The following is a 22,715-nucleotide window of genomic DNA, read 5'->3' on the forward strand; positions in this document are numbered from 1 at the left end:
AGCTGGATGTAATGCATTCTGAAGGTAGAACATAAAGTTTTCCCAAATTGATATACTGTATACAGTTACAGAGGTCCCAGACTACAAAAATTTGAGAACACCTGCTCAAAATTACCAGAGATGTTTTCTAAATGTCCATACACAGTAACACACTATACACAAGGTATATCTCTATGCACAATAATATCGTGCCAAGGCATTCTTTCTCTTGATCAATAGTTATGCAATTTTGCACATTTCAAGAAAAATTATGCACATTGAGAGAATAATGGACAGAAATCTACACACATTGTCTATTTGAGTTTCTATCATCCTGTTGCTATGGCTACATCTGTCATATAGATCGCTCCTCTATATGAGCTTGGTTACTGTTTAACCTCCCCACCCACATTTGCCCAGATTAGGAGAATCAATAAGATAACAGGAGTACCGGCCTTACAGAGAGCCAACAGCACCTTCCTCTAAAAAAAGAAAGAAAGAAAGAAAGAAAAGCAGTACGCTGCACCAAACTCTTCCATTCACATCTTACACTTTTGTTCTTACTCAAATAAGGAAGACTAACAACACCGAGGACAGGTGAAGAACCCGAGGAACGGCATGGTCAATGTTAACACTCAGGCCAACACTAATATGGAGCTTCCGTATGGTAAGTAGAGACACTTTCTCTCACTTTCTCTCACTCTGTCCTCTGTTGTCCTTTCTAAAGCCAGCTTGGGGGGGGAGAATCTGGCGGATTTGTGAACGAGTCCAGATGTTTCTCTGCCGACTTCAGGGAGACAAACGTAGTTAAGCGGGACTTGTCTGAGTCGGTGTGAAAGCCGCCATTGGCGTCGTGAGAGTTTTTTCGTAGAGTCTTGTTGTGTTTGGGAGGTGTGGCAGAGCCATGACGGCTGGTAAACAGGGCCTACATGTAGCTACAGGTAAATGATGCTGGGAGAACTTCCTCTTTTGTGTAAGGAACTGTAACATTTTAACAAAGCGCTGGGTGGAAGATATTTGTGCAAAGTCAATATGCCAGATCGGCGAATAATACGTGCGAAATGACGTTTTATATTTAAGCAAACACAATGAACAAATTTTACTCTAAGAAAAATGTATTTCGTACAAGTCATGGCACTTGAACCTAACGGCCACGAGTGTTCATTATGTCGGTTAAAACATTTTGCTTTGAACTAACATGGATTATTACATCTCACCTTTAAGAAAACAGTGTTGTGACTCAAATCCTGCCTTTGAATATCCAAGATAATGACAAATGTACTTGTATTACAAGCTTGAGTGGAATTTGGGTGCAAAAGTTTGCATACTCATTGGTCTTCCCATTCTGTTGTCATAGCTGCCATATCTGTATCTGTTGCAACCGTGCCAGATCACATCACCATATGCTGTCATTAGTGAGTCAGGACAAAACTTTGACATCTTGCTATTCCATTTGTCCTGTATGCTTCAGGATACACCACCATAACCAACATCAGACGCTTAAAATTAATTAGTAAAAGTAGATAAGAGCCATTTAAACACTGAGACACATAAATATTTCAAATATTTTTGTTATATGCTTCCTTCTTAACACATTATCTAATTTGTGTCATTTGACACAATATATTCACCATCCAGTTTATTAGGAGTACCTATTCACCTGCTCGTTCACTCAGTTATTAATGCAATGGTATAGCAGGAGCGCAATGTTACTGTCAAAATCAGAAACATCAAGAACCTCGGTTGATCTTCATTGTCATGTCAAACATGAGGAAGGGGAAAAATTAATGATTTTAGTTGATCTTGAATGGTGCGAAAAGTGACACTTTTCCCAGGTGGAAATGCCAAGCTGAGAGAGAGAGGCCAGAGGCAAACACTACAGTAACTCATATAATTGATCTTGACAAATGTGGTGAGCAAAAAAACAAATTCGGGTCCATGTCTGTCAGCCAAGAACAGGAAACTGAGATTACAATGAGCATGTAGAATGCATAATACATTTGTTTTCATGCTTATTCAAGTACATGTCACGTTATCAGGAAGGATACTGGGTTTTAAAATCCAGGAGCTGCTTTTGAGGCCATTGAGTGAAGCCTTTAAAGGCTTTGAAGCCTTTCTGCTTCACTTGTAAGCCCTTTCATACAAAAAAGTCTGCTTAATAAATAATTGTAACATTTACATTTTGGCTAAATGCCCTTTAAGCCTCTTTTGGTAACTAAGAAACAATTGCATTGTACTGTACTGATGGTTTCACAATCAAAGAATGCTTCAGCTTAGTGTTAGTGCCAGTTCCTGGTATGAAACTTTTAGAATAACAATAGAATTTTTATATATGATGATTTATTGCTGAACATTAGATTTTATGTGAAAAATATATAATAAATAACCATGTTATGTGGTCTCATGTAAAAAAAAAAAAGTACAGGTAGACCCCAACTTACGAGGTAGACTGGGACCGAAACACCAGTTGTAAGTCCATCAAGTCGTAAGTCGAAAATAGTGTACTCTATGATGCGTTCCATCGCAGACATAAAGAGGCACTGTAAACACATTTAATTTTTTTACATAGTACAAATAAAGTAAATGAAAAAGAATATATACATAAGAAGTAAATAAGATTACAGAATTATTTACTCACCATAATATGAGTCGGGGTCTGATTGTATATGAGGGTCAGTTCAATGACATAAAGTAACAACTGGAAAAATTCATTTGCTGGACAAAACCTAAAACTTTTTACGTGCCAAAACATTAAAAAAGATTGGGATTACATTGGCTGTTGATGTTCCTTTCTGACACCTATATCCAATAAACAATGTAATAAAATTGTCACTCTTTTATGGTCACCAAGAAGGAATACAAATATGCCCTACAACGTACAGAGGAGCACATTAAATTAAATAGAAAATATGTTAAATCAATTAATTCATCAAACAAATAAATGTTTTAAAATACAGCGAAAATAAAATAATTATGTAAAAAAAAATGACATCTGGAAATAAATTCATTGTGTAAAAATCACATGTAAATATAAATTGTTAAAAACAAATCACATTAAATCACGCACAAATTACCATGTCAAAATCACAAACTAATTTAACCAGGTAAAAAAAGTCATGTGAAAATAAGATAATAATTTGAGAAAACCTTTTTTCAAATAATAAATATTTATAATTACCGTAATTTCCGGACTATAAAGCGCACCCATATATAAGCCACTGAATTTTACAAAGATTTTTATTTTGAACATAAATAAGCCGCACCTGTCTATAAGCCGCATTAGTTCATTAGTCTACACTAATGAACTTTACACAGGCTTTAACGAAAGACACGTTACACACGGTGTAACGGGTGAAATATGTTGCGCTTCCTTTAGGAGCATAGCGGTATTTTGGGAATAGCATGCCACTGCATTTTCCGGTATTACTGCATGTGTTTAAGATGAGGATTATGTCCTTATAAGTTTCTTTGACTAACCCGTAACGCTGTTGCCAAGAAAAATAAAAAAGCACGAGTTTTGGAAACCTGTCTGTGCTTATATGATTTCTGTTGCAACTGGAGTTAGCGAGCTCTCCCTTCACCCAGACTCAACACGCTACAACAGCTTGTATCTAAACAGTAGCCTACCAAGAAAGTCATTGTTCACTGTCTTCCTCCTTCCTTTCACGACTATTTCTCTTGGGAGTTTATCTTTTGGCATCGCCGTGCATTTAAAAAAAACGTTTTTTCTCCCAATGCCGTGCAGCTCAGAACACAGGTTTGGTGCGTTTTTTTGTTTCCGTTCGGAAATTTCATTGGTCTAATGTTATGGGGTTCAGTTTTTTGGCTTGAAGTTTGTGAAAACAGGAAAAAAAAAATTCATAAATAAGCCGCTTCGTTGTTTAAGCCGCTGGGTTCAAAACGTGGGAAAAAAGTAGAGGCTTATAGTCTAAAAAATACGGTATAATTTTTTATGTAAAAGAATTAACATGGTTTTGATATATTTGGTATTTTTCCTAAAAAACACCAATGAAAATGTACTTGACTCAATTGAAATGAATAAATAATTAATTTAATAATACAATTGTGTCATTTGCTTTTTTATGGTTAGTAACACCATAAAAAACACAAAACAGCACCTAACACAGTTATTTCTTTTACAACACGTTAACTACAAAAAACAAGGACCAGTTTTCAATTTTGAAGCTATGAACTGTCTAGCCGTTACAACCTGGGCAAATAACTACCCTGAGAAGTGAGCAGGATGCCTGGTTAAAAGTAAACAAAACACAAGCAATTGAACAGGTCTGCAGCGAGGAGTTCTGTTTACACTGAAAAAGCCATATTACTCTGAGAGAAGGTCCAGCACTCGATTCTTCATGGGACGCCTGTAGTCATGAGGCCTGGAGACGAAGTAACCAAAATGCCAGATTTCAAGCCTGGGCAATGTTGATCCCATGCAATGCCTTGCTTCTAGGATTAGGAAATGTTTTTAAAGGTAATTTTAAGTTATAAATCTGTAATTTCTGTCTGGTTTCTCTCAAGGTTTCTTCCTTATGCCATCTCGGGCAGTTTTTCCTTGCCACAGTCACCACCGGCTTGCTTGGCTTACACTTATAAAGAACATATTCAATTTTTATCACCACATTATCTGTGTAAAGCTGCTTTGAGACAATGTTCATTGTTAAAAGCTCTATACAAATAAAAATGAATTGAATTGAATTTTCATAGCAGTTCCTGTAGCAAAACCTATTGAGCAGGTCTAACAGAAACTGTCAAAAGGTTATGTTACAGGTACAGTCTCAGTCAGAGTACTAAATTGTACTTTTTATTTTTTGTTACTTTTTTTTGCTAAAGAATCCATATAGTCTAAAATCTAATTCTATAAAGCTTTTATTCTTTTTAACAACAAAGCATCAGTCAGTTAATAAGCAAAAATGAAACAAATGCACTCCTGAGAACTTATGTGAAGTGTTTGAGGGAAAAGCAAGAAACATAATTCGCTAATTTAGCTATTTTTAAATGTTTGAAGTAAAATTCATCAGATATCTAAGATTAGAAAATACAAGATTAGAAAACTCGTCATCAACTATTAAGCTCATCAACAGTAAATGGAACGACACTGGCTCGCTCTTTTTTTGTAAAGAAAATAAAAATAAAATAATAATAAAGCTGCCTACAAGTTTATTAAATATTACAAAATCAAAGAGAAAATGTATCCCATTCTTGCATTATTTATTTGTTTAATTCTTGCTAATTTTCAGTGTTTGTAGTCGAGAACATTAAAATCTTCATCTCTTGGTTATTTAAGGTGCAAAATGGTACAAAAGACACCAGTGACAATGAAAAGTACAGTTTAGAGGGTTTTTTTGTGCTAAGCATGCAACCTGAAACTGAAGTACACATACAAAAGTGAAAGTGTCACTTAAAAAGCACTGTGTAAGTCTATTAACTGTAAAATCCATTAACTGTTTTGGGTTTAAGTTTGAGGGTATTCATAATTTTTAATAGAGACAACAGAATTATCAGTTCTAGCATAGAGCATTGATGCTGATGTAAAAATAACCATCATAACAATGTAAAACAATGTTCATTATAGTCATAAGAAAAGGACATAGCATATTAGCTGTTCTACAAAACCGAGACCCTGTCTGTTACAAACGTTTAATATATAAATGATAATGTTACAATACAGACATGTATGTGAAAGCAATGCTGTTTAATTTGTGTATATGTAATGTGTAGATATAATGTCTATAAGGAAATATCAATCTTTGCTAGTCTGCTAATTAATGCTAAATGCATGCTAGTTGATAAGGCAGATGAAACTTGCATTGTTTACTACTTTTTAACTGTCTCTATTTGATTAACTGATGACAAGTAAGCAGTCTCGTTTTTATTAATGAATAATTTATTGCTGCTTTTAAGGTAGAAACTTTAATCTGCTTTTTTTTTTGTGATTCATTATAGGGCATGATGTGTGTAAGAAGGTGTCACCTATAATGGGTATTCCTTAAAACACTTTCTTAACACATTAACTTTCCAGGACTCATTATACATTACTGCCTATTAATACTGTATGCTCTTACCTGATTAATTTCACTGCAAAATATATGAAAGTCTGCTTTAAGACTAATAATAATAATAAGATAATAAGATAATAATCCTATGGCATGTATGAAAAAATCTTATTAATATTAATTAATTGAATCATAGATAGATAGATAGATAGATAGATAGATAGATAGATAGATAGATAGATAGATAGATAGATAGATAGATTGATCAGTCGATGTTGAGGTTGATGTCATAATTTTCTATATTAATATTTAATAATGTGATCCCCGGTCAGGGAACCAACCCCAGCCATTAGGTTTGCACAAGCCTTAGTGCTGGTCCCAAGCCCAGATAAATGGGGAGGGTTGTGTTAGGAAGGACATCCAGCGTAAAAACATGTGCCAAATCAAACATGCAGATGGTCCGCTGTGACGACCCCTAATGGGAGAAGCCGAAAGAAAGTTCAATATTTAATAATGTGGGACATTCACAAGAGGAACTAGTCATTGCCATATATATTTTAACTGCTAGAAATCACTCTCTTCTTTATTCCTGGGTGCCTTTTTCCATTTTTTCTGCCTTTCTAATGGCAGAAAACTTACTGATCATCAAAAAAGCTCTGACACTGGAGACTCCTTCCATTGCTTAAGAATGCTTATGCTTTTTCTTTGCTGAACAACTTTTAAAATATGTTTATTTTAAAATGTTAAATGAGTAAATCGACATAAAGAAATGCTTGTAGACTGATGGTATATACTGGCATTTGAACTGGAAGTGGAGATGTGTAAAGTAGCATTATAACCTCCACACAATTGATAGTATTAGCTGTGAACCCAAGACTTGTATGAAATCTCAATGTGACAGGCATTAAGGGATTAGTATCGCTGGCGTTCAGTGTGCTTGTGCTGCAGGGAGGCAGCGTCTCTCAAACACATTCAGCTGCACACAAACACAAAACAGCAAGGCCTGAATGGCCAATCTGTTCCATTGGGAAGGCTGAGGAGCCTGAAGTCGCTGGGCCCGCATCTGCTGATTTAGAGCCCAGGATGTATGGAGAACATGGCATTTCGATGAATCCAGGTACTGACCCTGCTGAAACTCACCGCATAATGAGGGATGCCAGAAATGTGGGTTTACAGGCTGTTGTATTTCTAGATTTCTTTCTAAGACATTTCATTGCCATATAAGTTTAAGGAAAAGTGTGTGGTGCTGGATTAATGCGAAAAGGTGTTCAAATGTGTGAATGTATTCCAAAATAATGAATATTTCATACACTTTCTATTTTTAAAATATAAATATGCAGGGGCGCCTTGGATAACCATTTACCATTTTACCATTTATTATAAAAATCACTATGTTCTCAATATCTTAAGGAATATTTTTGTCATCTATATAAAAAGTGAAACCATCTATTATAGAGTTCTGTTGTCTAGTAGTGTTGTTGTAATAATGGTAATAATAATGCAGCTTTTACATACTATTTCCATATTGGTCCAAAGGAATTTACAATCTTTTATTGGCCAGTGTTATTGCTGAGGTGTTACTTTAACTATTTATGACTTTGTGTAAGCTTTAACGCATGAATATTTTGTTATTAAGGGTTTTTGGGATATCTAGATTCTGTCGTTATTATCTGTCTTTGTGCTGTATGGAGTATATTCTGGAGTATTGTTGGATTAGTCTTTTAATCAATCAGTTCCCATTGTTTAATAAGAATATAATCAACCAGGGTTTATCCTGAAGGACTAACCAAACAAGACAAAGGGTTCTAGATATCAAACTTTGTTTGAATTACTCAGTTCTTACAAATTTACTGCTGACATTTTTTAATGTCAAGGTAGTGCTCATTGAGTTTTTTCCTGTAACGACACACACGCATACATGAAGACCACACGGTGGAGCTGCTTGACTCCGACTGCACACAACATAAAGTCTCTAATGATCTCTAACAATTCCTTTCCATTCTGAATGCATCTCCTTTTAGTTGAAAACATTACTTTATATGGCCTGCTGAATTTTTTTCGAGGTACACTACATATTCAATGCTGTATTAGTAACTGCACATAATATGTTCACAAAGCATTGCATATTAGCTATCTTGAGTATAGAAGTTCAATTTGGCTAATATTTCCTGTTATAGATTACAAAAAAAGGAATATATACAGTATAATGATAAAAAAATATAAGTAATTTAATTCTAAATCTAATCTTACTTAAATTGGGGGGTGTTTAAGCCTTTATTTCTCTGAGAGCAAGACAAGAATGTAACAAATATGCTGAATCAATATATGCTTGATTTATATTAATTTAATAATAATTAAATGATCATTTATTGTCCATTTTAAGTTTTTTTTCTTTAGTTTATCATTATTCTTTTTTGATTGACCCAATAAGCTAGAAAATAAATGTAAACATAAGTTAAAATAAAATATTTCCTATTTCATAACAACCCATATTTTGACCTGTTTGTGGGGGGTCTTTAGGTATAACTACAATTATTTATTTATTAACTATTGCAATATTAATTAATGCAGATGTTTATTAACATTATTCCATTAATACTACTGTTTGGGGTTTGTTCATTCTAAGTACTATAGTAAATAATGTGCATTTAACATATTAAGCAAACATATGAGCAAAAATTCAGTAAAAAAGGTCAAGCAAATTTTTTGTTGTTGTTGTAAATATCATTGCATAATGTGATTGGAGAGCATGACACAGGACTTGTTGGTGTAGATCTTTCGCAACATGTTGTTTGAAGTACCCAGCAGCTGTATTAGATATCTACTGTCAAAAATGCTCAGCATAATTGATGAAGTTAATAATAATTAACTTGAATAAGCAGAATCAGACTTATGTATAAAATGTATGTATCATGCATTTTAATGACTCAATCATTCAAATTGTCAACAGCAACCACAGTGTACAAACATACAAACTTATTTTCAAAGGTTGGTTATTGAAAGGTTCTGATGAAAAGATTATTGTTTCATTGATGACTTGAAAAAAAAAGTGATGTGTCCTCCACTCAGTATCCCTGAGCCAGCAAATTGGATTTAGCCAACTCAATTCTCAGCAAAACAATGGTTAATAATTGAAAGAACCTTATCTGAGGCCATGATTGATTTACGAAGAGCATTGCGTTAAATGTGTATTGATGCAATTGTTTACTTATTTGATGTTCAGGTAGCTTCTTGGGTTTTTATAGTTTTATGAGAAAAAAAAAAAACATAGAGTGGATGGCTTTTATTTGTATTTTGAATGCCACTAAAACGGTTCAGGTTTAGGGACAAATCATATTACCAAAATAGTTAACAACTTGTGTTCAGCATTTTTTAAAGGAGCTTAACATTCGATAGATCTGACTGATATTAAAATAAAAAACAAATCTCTGTTAAATTCCAGAGACATTATGGGGAAGGACAATCCTGAGATTTTCACCTTCCTTCCCCCAACACCTGCAAATCTCTTTATTACCCTACAATGATGAGGTTTAAACAGAAATACTTTACGGTGCTGTATTAGGTCCTAGAGGTTTATGATTATCCAGACCCCAAATAATATGTGTAGGGGCTTTCGGAGTTTCATAGATAACTGTTAATTGTTATGGAAGAGTATGTTTCTTTCTTGAAAAAAAAAAAAAAAAAAAAATATATATATATATATATATATATATATATATATATATATATATATATATATATATATATATATATATATATATAATTTCTCATGCTAGAAATATCACCAATGATAAAATTCTTCATTATATGCGTTATATGATATAAACCAATTTCACTCGCTTCACCAAACTAGTAAAAAGCTGGTATTTGTACTGGTATTAAAAGGTCATACTTTGAATTGAAAGGTCACTGACGATACCTGATGTTATGGCTAGGCAGGGACCATATTATGTCTGTGCCTGATATTATTTTTTCACACATTATATTTATATTTTATTAAGAAACCTGGGCAGAGATAATCAAAGGAGTTTTATTTTGCATGTCAAATGTCTCCAATGACCAATAAATGAACATTAACACTATGAAAGTCTAAGGAATTTTTATTATATATATATATATATATATATATATATATATATATATATATATATATATATATATATATATATATATATATACAGGAGTGCAGAATTATTAGGCAAGTTGTATTTTGAGGATTAATTTTATTTGAGGATTTAATTTGAACAACAACCATGTTCTCAATGAACACAAAAACTCATTAATATCAAAGCTGAATATTTTTGGAAGTAGTTTTAGTTTTAGCTATTTTAGGGGATATCTGTGTGTGCAGGTGACTATTACTGTGCATAATTATTAGGCAACAACAAAAACAAATTCATACCCATTTCAATTATTTATTTTACCAGTGAAACCAATATAACATCTCAACATTCACAAATATACATTTCTGACATTCAAAACCAAACAAAAACAAATCAGTGACCAATATAGCCACCTTTCTTTGCAAGGACACTCAAAAGCCTGCCATCCATGGATTCTGTCAGTGTTTTGATCTGTTCACCATCAACATTGCGTGCAGCAGCAACCACAACCTCCCAGACACTGTTCAGAGGTGTACTGTTTTCCTCCTTGTAAATCGCACATTTGATGATGGACCACAGGTTCTCAATGGGGTTCAGATCAGGTGAACAAGGAGGCCATATCATTAGATTTTCTTCTTTTATACCCTTTCTTGCCAGCCACGCTGTGGAGTACTTGGGCGTGTGTGATGGAGCATTGTCCTGCATGAAAATCATGTTTTTCTTGAAGGATGCAGACTTCTTCCTGTACCACTGCTTGAAGAAGGTGTCTTCCAGAAACTGGCAGTAGGACTGGGAGTTCAGCTTGACTCCATCCTCAACCCGAAAAGGCCCCACAAGCTCATCTTTGATGATACCAGCCCAAACCAGTACTCCACCTCCACCTTGCTGGCGTCTGAGTCGGACTGGAGCTCTCTGCCCTTTACCAATCCAGCCACGGGCCCATCCATCTGGCCCATCAAGACTCACTCTCATTTCATCAGTCCATAAAACCTTAGAAAAATCAGTCTTGAGATATTTCTTGGCCCAGTCTTGACGTTTCAGCTTGTGTGTCTTGTTCAGTGGTGGTCGACTTTCTGCCTTTCTTACCTTGGCCATGTCTCTGAGTATTGCACACCTTGTGCTTTTGGGCACTCAGTGATGTTGCAGCTCTGAAATATGGCCAAACTGGTGGCAAGTGGCATCTTGGCAGCTGCACGCTTGACTTTTCTCAGTTCACGGGCAGTTATTTTGCGCCTTGGTTTTTCCACACGCTTCTTGCGACCCTGTCGACTATTTTGAATGAAACGCTTGATTGTTCGATGATCACGCTTCAGAAGCTTGGCTATTTTAAGACTGCTGCATCCCTCTGCAATATATCTCACTATTTTTGACTTTTCTGAGCCTGTCAAGTCCTTCTTTTGACCCATTTTGCCAAAGGAAAGGAAGTTGCCTAATAATTATGCACACCTGATATAGGGTGTTGATGTCATTAGACCACACCCCTTCTCATTACAGAGATGCACATCACCTAATATGCTTAATTGGTAGTAGGCTTTCCAGCCTATACAGCTTGGAGTAAGACAACATGCATAACGAGGATGATGTGGTCAAAATACTCATTTGCCTAATAATTCTGCACTCCCTGTATATATAATAAAATAAAAAATAGTGTTAATATGGATTTATGATTTAACAGTTTGAATTAGTGTCCAGGCTCCAATTTACCCTGTCCAATGAAAAACATTTTATAGGCAAGAAAGACAGCTTCTATAGCAGACTAGTCTAATTAGTGTATTTCAATGATCTTTATTTGTAGGTCTTTGTACCTTTTTCTATATACACATTTAAGTACAGGTGACCCAACCGGAAGGGTTTTGTTCTGTTTTTTTTAATACCTGTTTTAAAGTACCTGATATTTTTAGAATTTATATATACTAGTAGTCAAATTTAAACCACAGTGAATGGACTGTGTCCAGGCATGCACTAAAGATGAACAAATTTGAACACTAATTGAATCGCTATAAATGAATTGCTCATGTTAATGAATGTCATCTTTCTTTGTCCCGTGAGTGTCCCATATGCCCGCTTATATGCTTCCACAGCTTGAATGTACAGTAAATTAAATATAAGACCCCAAGAAAATAAAGGTTTTCCGTTTGTCATGTTAACGTTTTACCTTGGAAAAAAGCAAATAGTGCATGTATCTATGTTTGTGACTTGTTTATTAGTTCATCCCAAATTTATATTTAGTTACATCTTTCTTCCAATACTACTAAAAGAGCTTTTGGCATAAAAAAAAAATTTTGCATCTGAAAGAAACAACTTGTGTATAAACTTGTCCACAGAAAATCCAGATGTCACTAATTAGACAGAGTAATTGTCTAACAGATAGGATTACATGCAGAAGTCATATCACCCCGACACCTATTCTGACCTGAATACTTGCCGAGTCTGCTCTTTTTCCCTTTCACCATCATTGATTTTACTACTTAAACTCTCTGACTGCTTTGAAGGGCCCTAATCTGGTTTTAATATAGAGGAGGGGCATAGCCCATGCTTATCAGCCCTCATAGCATACACAGTGATAGGAATGATATCATCATGATTTCTTTTAGCCTCATAACACATGAGAAAATGGATCCGAACTGAAATCAAATTAGTTTATACACATCCTATGGTTTTAAACAAAGTAAAGTAAAGGCTGTCAGTCACTTTGACAGCCAGTAGTTCATCATGGGGGCTTGCACAAGCTGTGTGGTTTACAGATAGCAGTCTGTTGACAAAGTCTTCTCTATGTCACTAGTCTTACGTACCTGTGCCATCTACCCCAATGAGTCCATGCTGGCTTTTTTGTAACTGGCCTGATGTGCTGGAGCATGTGTATATCCTTTTCTCTTCCACTCGCTTGTCATTCTTATCAAGGCAGCCAAGCATCATAAAAACTTTCCAAGTATCGAGAGAGAAACCGATATATTCCCAAAGTCATCCACAATTATTCAAAGAGCATGTAATTCCATGTAGGCGACACAGACCGTGGCATTGCTGCCATGCCCTGTTCAGTGGAAATGAAAAGGACTCATTCAAGAGAAGGTACAAATAGGCAGTGGTTACAAATGGAGTTTGGTCAGTGGTCGGAGATCTCTATTGTGAAGATAGACAGGACTTTGTTCACAAACTGGAGTTTGAAGTTTCGAAGGGGGAAATAGGCAGCTGAGTTACATCAGTTTGGAGCAGTCCTTTGACTTTTAGCCCCGGGCTGCATGGGTGACTGATTATAGGACATGGACATGACATAGCTGTCTCGTATCACACTCAGGGAGCTATTAGGGATAGAGAGATTCTCTGGATGTCCTCCGTGTTCAGTTTTAAAGTACATCTTCCATGCTGTTTGTGGGCATCCATCAAATTTAATGGGAACAGAAAATCTATTATGTTATGCATTGTGATGTTTTTGGATGTTGTTATATGTGAAATCTATTGTTTGTCGGTTTGGTCAGTCTTGGAGCATTATATTGGTCAGTCTTGGAGCATTATATTGGTCAGTCTTGGAGCATTATATTGGTCAGTCTTGGAGAATTATATTGGTCAGTCTTGGAGCATTATATTTTAGATAGAATATGCAAAGTAATGGAGTCAGTATCTTTTGGAGATTTCAGGTGGAATTGATGTGATCACTGAAGTATGAGGTGAAAGTTAAATCAGTTACGTTCACTCAAGGGTCTTTGGCTGCTTAATGAATGAGAATGGGGAACGCTCAAGTAATTCCTGAAAGAGCAGATGATTCACTTGTTAATTGGTTAATGACATATTCATCAAGGTATCAGTCAGTATCTTGTCAAAAAATAAAAATGTATTTATCTTGTTAGATCAGCAGCCACAACTCAATACTAAGTTAGATTTATTATTGAGGTCCTAGTTTATTAGTCTCTCTAACTGATCATTTGAATTAAATGGGTTTATTTTATACCTCATTAGTATAAAAACAGGTATATGTCCAGTATACCTGTTTTTATACTAATGAGGTATGAAAGATCCATGGGTCTAATAAATAGACAAAATATTGAAGTACATAGTTCGACTAATTGTTCTTTTAAAAAAGAAAGTTGCATACATTTCTGTGAGTGTGTCCAAGGAATCTATTTTACACAAGGTTTACAAAAGGTTCCTTTAGCAGGTATCTTGCTGTAGTGTTTTAGATACATAAGAAAGTGACATATCTAGTTAAGTGTCTAGTTAAAAAGTAGCTTAATTATTCTTTTAAAGCCCCAATCAGGAAACATGGCAGTAACAATAAAAATGTTTCTTTTTTGTTATTACATGGAGCAGCACTTGTCACCAGTTTCAGAATACAAATACTTAAGGTACCAAATATATCAATTGTGAATATTATATTTATCTTATATTTTATATTATATATTAAGTTTCCTCACAGGGTCTTTGGTTCGATCCTTAACTCCGGTTACTTTAAGTGTATGCTCTCCATGTGAGGGATAATAATAATAATAATTTCAACAAAAATTGTAAATGTAATATATTTACTTCCCACCTCAAGTGAGCAGCTAATGATATTGATGGAGACATGCTGGGTTAGAACACACTGACTTTGCATGTGACAGAGAAAGCCATAACTTTGTGGATTAGGTTTTATAGAGGCGTTCAGGGCCATCAGGAAGGGATCACACAATGATGGAAGATGTGAGATGTGATAAAGTCTGTAATGGTAAGCCAGATAAGATTTGCACAGTGTGAGTCACTGATTTGCTGCGTTATTTCTCCACATCAGGTTACTTGTCAGTGTGGTTAGAACAAAGCATGATATATGCATTCCGAAATGTCAAATGGACTGATTAAAGTAATAAATGTTACTTTATTACTAATATCGTATATTGTATACTACAAGATATCAGCCAGCAGTTGTTTTTTCAAATACCTAACCCACAGTATGATTCTGCCTATACACTACCTACCACATAATGTGTTCCTTGTCCATATCTAAATTGGAGGTTTGCTAGTAAGTTTAGGTGTTTTCCAGGCTACTCCAAACAACAGCTATTTAGTCTGCCCTATTTCGGCATCGTTTTCACTCAAATTTTGTAAAGGAAATCTAAAATTCCTCTTTTATACCGTCAAACCAGTCATTAGTGAATTTAGGTACCTAAGAACAATATGGATATTTGCATATGCCTCATGACATTGAACAAACAGTGACGTATAATTTTTGTGTAGTATGATTGAGGAGTCTCAAAATCGGTCCCAGTTTCACTGTGTATTTTGTAAGCTCACTTGGTTAGCACGTGAGTGGACTGTGGGCTTTGTGACATTTCTGTGTGTGTGTGTGTGTTTGTGTGGACAAGGTGATGAGATTCATGAGGGTACATTTACTGCCCTTGTTCACTCTCTGATCTGGGGAACATTGACCCATTGCTTTGTACTGTCACTTTTCCTTCTACAAATATGTCCTCCCCTGTGTTTGCCCATGCCCTTACACTTATGCACTTGCTGTGCTTGTTTGCCCAACCAATAGTCTCTTCTTTGGATTAAAACCCCCTCTGCATTAATGCATGTCAAATATAATGATAATCCTTTGCACTGTATTTCAAAAAGATGACGTTATTTGCTGGTTTTTATCATATTTGTTATCATATATTTTTATTATACGATTAGCACACAATTGTCAAGATTGCATCATTGTTTATTTGAGTGATGCTTTTTTAGCTCAATATAATCTACATAAGATAACATATTATATAATGGTTAAGAGAAAAAAAGTGTGGCCTAATTGTATCAAGTGAGCAATCCTTCTATGGCCTTGTTATGTTCCTATGGTTAGTTTAGATTCAAACTGACAAAGAATAAGAACCAATACAAGACCATTTAGACAAGAGGTAATTATTTGAACCACTACAACTTGTAATACTTAGTTAATAGCAGTTCGATCATGGTTGTATATAAGACCATTCGAAAGAGTGGTTCAATTTTGTTTCCTATTCCTGCTTGATGTTACTTCTTTTGAACAGCATGATGATGAGTGAGACACATATGTTTTGAACTTGAAGTAGACAATTAACACATACATTACCTTTCTGCTTATTTGTTGTTGTTGTTTTTTATTAGCATCAACCATGTTGTCAGGTCACTAATCAGACCATGAATCAAGGTAAATGAAATTAGAAATCTATGAGACTCTGGTCTCTGGTTCAGTGTGCTACCTTCGGCTAAATAATTCATATAAATGATTGCTATTGAATAAAATGCAACAAAGGATCATGTTGTTTCATGTTTATAAAACTATATGAATAACCTAAAGGCTTTAAAGAATTTTTTTTACAACTCTGAGCTAATATTTTGTAATTTACTGTGTTTACATCCAGACTATGGTCCACCAGTTGATGTCCCCCAACAGAAAGACAAATTGACTAGTCATTTGTCCAGTAATTTAGACTTAAACAATGAACCCCATTAGAACACTACTAATTAATGCATAATGTTGAGCATACTGTTCTCCACAGTTGGACCCAAAATGACTAATCATGTGCATATGGATTTTCGGCAAACAATGAGTTCTTTGACATAAAGATCACAATTTGCTGCTTGCAAGAGTCACTGCTGTTGTTTATTGTGTAAGAATTAACACAGACTTACCAAACACTGCAAACGAGACCGGATTCACGAAACTCTCAGTTGGAATTTTGTGAAATTATATTTATAGTTAGAACATTTGTAATAGTTTAATGTACTAGAATACAACTCTAAACCTTTCTAGTTCACTAAATCAGAATATAATGCATCAGCTTTAACTGTGATTCTGTGAATTTGTTGAAGACCACGTTAAGGTGAAAAAAAAAAAGTTATATATTCAAAAACAGGACCAGACTGGTATAATAGGCCAATAAATGTAACTAGAGCAAAATGAAAGGGACAGAATGTACTTGCAAGCAGTCATGAAATTGCTAAACCATTATGGATATTGATAGAGAGAGAGAGAGAGAGAGAGAGAGAGAGAGAGAGAGAGAGAGAGAGAGAGAGAAAGAGAGTGAGAGAGAGAGAGAACTTGTGCATATCTAAAAAACAATTCTGATTTAGCACTCGAAAAGCAAGAAAATGATTAACCGAAGGGCCACCCCACTCCAGATCGGTCCGTGGCCTTGTGTGGGAAGGTCTGACTTGTCAATCAAAGTCAGTTTCATCTTTGCTCTAAAGAACATGGCCGATGTCACCCAGAGGTGTCTACCTCTCTAAGGGGGCGGGGTCTGATCTAAGTGAAGGGGGGTTCAAACTCCACTGAAGAGCACAAGTCTTTGCCCCCAGTGTCAGGTAGCTGAGAATGCGTTTGTCCAAAGCACTAGCAGACATGGAGATGGCAGACTATAGCGAGGCCCTGGACCCGGCCTACACCACACTGGAGTTTGAGAACATGCAAGTGCTCGCCATGAGCACAGGTGAGTCCTCCTCCCAGCTGAACTTTGAGTCCTCTGAGTTTATATCAGTTAGTGAATGTTTGGTCAAGTGTGGCATGATGATGTTTAATGAGTTTCACACTCTTTTATAGACTTTTGAGGATGACTCGAAGGTGTGCTGCATGCCTACAGTGGCTTATTTTGCATGTTTCACTCTGATTGTGATTGTGACAGCAGGGCAGCACACATGAGACTGAGACCCAAGGAGCTTTGAGAGAGATTAAAGATACAAGCTCTGTCTTGTAGGCAAGCTAGTATTGCGTTTCATCCCAAAGGTTGCATGACCAGAAATCCCAATGTGATTCCATCCAGGTCTTCTTACCTAAAGTTGGTCGGTTAAGGATAAGGTGTCTGTTCAGCGTAGTATTTCCAGGGATGTTTGACATACAAAGATAAATGGACCCAGACTGAAGAAGATGTCACTGAACCATTTAGTGGTTTAGTCTCCCATGGCGTGTCTTCTATGAGAAATCTAACTGATTCCATTAACCCGATCCGACATCTTGGTTTAATGTATGTATTAATTTTTGGGTCATGTATAACCAGCTTTCCTCGACTTTAATCGAATACACTAATTAGTATATTTAAATAGCTTTTTAACAGTACATATTTCTGCATTTATTTTTATTTACGAGATTATTATTTAAATAGTCACAAATATGATTTCCAAATCGGTCACCCATTCTATCCTATTCAGATCCTGAATCTGTTCAAAAGGAGTCAATTAACAGAGCTATCACACAGCATGGTTCCCTTTGATCAGCTGGAGAAATTTGTTTGCCTTGTTTCACCTTAATGCAATCAATCAGTGCTCTTTTGTGCATTTGATGCAAAAGTAAACTACAGAATGCCTTTTTTTAATCATTTGGGGTGGTTCTAAATACATTTATTATTTTTTGTTTGTTAGAAAAAAAATTTTCTTTATTAAATTTTTCTTAAAAAAAAAAATCCTAAATGTTTTAAAAACTTCCATATCAGGTTAACAGGCCTCTTGTACATTCAAAGTATATTATTAGATAGATATTTTTATTGCTTGGTTCAGATTTCAGCTATAATCACTGCTGGATGACTAGTGCAAACACTCTTTTATAGTTTCTGTTCACCAGAATCATTTGCATCTAATTAATTGTAGCACAGTTTTATTTCTAAACCTTTCCTTAACCTGGTATCTGAAAGATTGAAACTCATCTGGCAGTCTAAAACGCACCGATTGTGAATGACTTGTATTTCAGCATGCATAAAATAACATTTTAGAAATAATATATATATATTTTTTTATTTTATAAATAATATTTATGAATAAAATAAAGTAAAATTGTGCTCCACCATAAGCAATGCTAGTAGTGTATATACGGAAAGTATTAAGCCCACATCTTTTTTTCGTAACCAAACTATACATTTCTATATACATATATCTATATATTGCGAATAAGCAATCAGTCTTGTCTTTCAGACTCCTCACCAGCTGAGGGTGCCAACTTGAATGCTGCCAACCACCTGGGCACAGGGACTCTGTGTGCTATCTGTGGCGACCGGGCAACAGGAAAACACTATGGAGCCTCTAGCTGTGATGGCTGCAAAGGTTTTTTCAGACGCAGCGTTCGCAAGAACCACATGTACTCCTGCAGGTCGGGAATAGATTACCTTTGCATGTCCCAGAATCTTTTTCAGATGTCTTTAAGTTCTATCATTAAAATAAGGCTATTAAACCTAGTGCTTTTTGTGTTTGCAGGTTCAACAGACAATGCATAGTGGATAAAGACAAGAGAAACCAGTGCAGATACTGTAGGCTCAAGAAATGCTTTCGTGCCGGAATGAAAAAAGAAGGTATGTGCAACTTTCATGGTGTTTCGTGACATATGAATAAAAGCTCAGATAGCAAAACAAGACTGCAAGCATGCCTTGTGGGTCTGAGAGAAACCCTCTATGCAGAGTGTATTGCAACATCAGAGTGAGACAGACAACTTGTTAATGTTCACTCGACAATGCACTGAAGTCTATGGCCAACTTGTGCTGAGCAAACAGTTCAGAGGCATCATAATTGCACACTGATAAACAGGCCAACCTTGAGCATTTTTTACACCTCAACTAATAGAGGCAATGCTAATGCACTCCAAATAGCCATTGAAGACTTGAGTTGCTCACTCATTTGTTTTCTTTGGCATAGCTGTACAGAACGAAAGAGACCGAATCAGTACCAGAAGGTCCAGCTACGAGGACAGCAGCTTTCCCTCTATCAATGCACTCATCCAAGCTGATGTCCTCTCCAGACAGGTTTGTGCACTGGGTTTAAAAGAGACAATATATCAAAATCTTTGTGTTGTTTCCATGATTAAATGCAAGTTTTAACAGGAACCTTTGCTATGCTGTAGATCTCCTCTCCAGGTCCGATCATGAACGGTGACATCAGGACAAAAAAGATGGCCACTATTACAGATGTGTGTGAATCTATGAAGCAGCAGCTGTTGGTCCTAGTAGAGTGGGCTAAATATATCCCAGCCTTTTGTGACCTACCACTGGATGATCAGGTACAACATAAGGGAAAAAAAGCCTTCAAATCATTTGGTGTGTCTTCAAGGCAAAGTGGGGATTCTTTAATGAAGATCCAATTGACAGTAATGTAATGTGTGCAACACTGCTGAAGAAATAACCCGGCACTGTAATGAACATTCTTTCAGAAGAGTCTTTGTCATTTTTTAACCAAAAATATGTCTAAAATGTTTAATAGGTCCAGGGCTGAAAGTGAGATAGGAGGAGTAAGGAGATTGGGTGGGGGTGGCTGGGGATCTGTAGTGCTAGTGGTTAATGTGTTTTGATTTCTCTGGTTAGAAAGTGATGAGCTGGTTTGAAAACTGACATGCTCCTTAAGACCTACAGAATCATTAACAATGTAGGCACCAGGATGTGGTAACTGATTTGTGGACATTGTTCATGAATGACACTGCATCTTCTTGCAAACAAACTTTCTCCTGTGAGAACCTCTGATTTTTTTTTCACAGACACAAGGTTTCTGACTATTCTCATTAAAAGTGTACCTACAATGTTCAAAGAAGGTGTGTATTCTATATGAACCAGACATCTTTGTGTTTTGTCTGAATTTCAGGTGGCTTTGCTACGAGCTCATGCTGGAGAACATCTCCTGCTGGGAGTTGCCAAGCGTTCCATGCTTTACAAGGACCTTTTACTATTAGGTAAAGGTTTAGCATTTAACCACTGAATTGTTTCTTTTGGTACTGGATGTTTTGTCACATTTTTAATAGTTCTGTGCGATTCTCCTTCCCCTAGGTAATGACTATATAATTCCTCGGAATTGCCCCGAACTGGAAGTGAGTCGCGTAGCAGTGAGGATCCTTGATGAACTGGTCCTTTCTTTCCAGGAGCTCCAAATAGATGATAATGAATATGCCTGCTTGAAGGCCATTGTATTCTTCGATCCAGGTAACTAAGAGATCCCAAGAATGTACATGATTTAGAAATCATATTAACCTAGATCTAACCAGATCCTAAATTCATGTTCTCTTGTCACTGATAGATGCCAAAGGTCTGAGTGATCCAAGCAAGATCAAGCGGATGCGTTACCAGGTACAGGTCAGTTTAGAGGACTACATCAACGACCGGCAGTATGACTCGCGGGGAAGATTCGGCGAACTACTGCTTCTTTTACCCACACTACAGAGCATCACTTGGCAAATGATTGAGCAAATCCAGTTTGTCAAACTCTTCGGGATGGCCAAGATTGACAACCTTCTGCAGGAGATGCTTCTCGGAGGTAGGAATAAGATTGCTGGAAATAAAAAGCATATCTGTCAGACGTATTTGTACATTTTTTGGAGTGGCCACAAAAGCAAGATGGATGACCCATGACATTTTCATGTTTCAGGTTCTGCTAATGAAGCTCCCCATGCCCCCCCCTCTCTACACCCACATCTAGTCCACGAGCACCTCAGCAACAATGTAATTGTTACCAACAACATGGCTACTCCAATTCACAACGGACAGATGTGTAAGATCTTGATGCTATACCATTGCTATTAGGTTCCCTAGCATGTTTTTCCTCTTCACCCTCCAGTGTACAGTGGAGCCAAACAGGCTTCCTGTAATAATCCTTTTAGTGAACTAATCACTAAAAGCTTACTTGGCCCAAAACAGCCCTTGTTATTCTCTTTTATGCTTCTAATGCCTTCAGAAATGTATGAGCTATTACTGCACGTTTGTAATGCTGTTCTGTGGAACCTCCAGCATGTCTTTAATGGATCGTATATTTTCTCTGTTCACAGCCACACCTGAAACTCCAATCCCATCTCCTCCATCAGCTTCCAGCTCTGAGCATTACAAATTGGCCCAGGGTGTAATAGCCACAGTGCCTAAACAGCCAACAGCCATTCCTCAACCCACAATCACTAAACAGGAGAGCATCTGACCATCTCCAGAATAAAAAAACAACCAAACAAAAAACTCACCAACATCTAACAACATTAAACAAATTAGTCATGGACAATGGGTTTGCTTCGGAGATTCCTGGAAAATGTAGTACGGCATGTTGTTGCTAGTTATGATTTTGAGGCAGCCATTAAATGTCCAGTGGTCTATTGGTAAACCATTTGCTCTAGGAAAGCACATTCACAAGTGGTGTAATATAAAGTAAGTTTTTATTTTTGTTTAAAGAAGAAACAAATGAACACCCTTGTCCCATTATAGATAATGACATGTAGACCAAGCAGAAACCTCAGGTTTGTACAGTAGAAAGTACTGTGAAAGAGGCTTTTTTTTTTAATGTATTCAGTCGACCTGACTTATAGGCTTTTTTTTGTGTACATATTTATTTTCCCCTAGGAGAAATTCATATATCAATGTGTCAACAAAAAGAATTAGAAAAGTTTATATTCATATTATTATATGAAGATGAAATAAATGTTACAACACGCCTTCCATCTGGCAAAAAAAAATCAGATGTGTATGTTGTACAGTATTTTAATGACTGAGGTAATATGAATGATTTTTTTTAAGTATAGGGTACACCATTTGTGCCTTACAAGCTTACAATTCACTTTTAATGAGCTGGGGTTTTTTCTCAATAGAAAATGTAAATGTTTTAGCTTTTTTGATTACACACACACACACACACACACACACACACACACACACACACACACACACACACACACACACACATTATTCTAGTATTTAAGATTGTTCAA

At 36.0% G+C, this 22,715-nt stretch overlaps 1 protein-coding gene across 3 annotated transcripts; it reads left to right on the forward strand.

Moving 5' to 3' along the window:
• Positions 1-297: 297 nt before the first annotated feature.
• hnf4a (hepatocyte nuclear factor 4, alpha) lies at positions 298-22,492 on the forward strand. 3 transcript variants are annotated; one of them, XM_046869236.1, is made up of 10 exons: positions 298-646; positions 18,971-19,145; positions 19,250-19,344; positions 19,685-19,791; positions 19,890-20,045; positions 20,621-20,708; positions 20,803-20,955; positions 21,050-21,286; positions 21,398-21,520; positions 21,795-22,492. In XM_046869236.1, exons 1-10 carry the CDS (start codon positions 598-600, stop codon positions 21,935-21,937), a joined length of 1,326 nt encoding a protein of 441 aa, XP_046725192.1. In that variant the 5' UTR covers positions 298-597; the 3' UTR covers positions 21,938-22,492. The 3 variants fall into 3 exon arrangements, with proteins under 3 accessions (XP_046725192.1, XP_046725193.1, XP_046725190.1); XM_046869237.1 differs by lacking the exon at positions 298-646 and adding an exon at positions 6,846-7,095; XM_046869234.1 differs by lacking the exon at positions 298-646 and adding an exon at positions 17,231-17,499.
• Positions 22,493-22,715: the final 223 nt, after the last annotated feature.

Source organism: Silurus meridionalis, chromosome 16 (genome assembly GCF_014805685.1).
Source record: "Silurus meridionalis isolate SWU-2019-XX chromosome 16, ASM1480568v1, whole genome shotgun sequence".
NCBI classification, from domain to species: Eukaryota; Metazoa; Chordata; class Actinopteri; order Siluriformes; family Siluridae; genus Silurus; species Silurus meridionalis.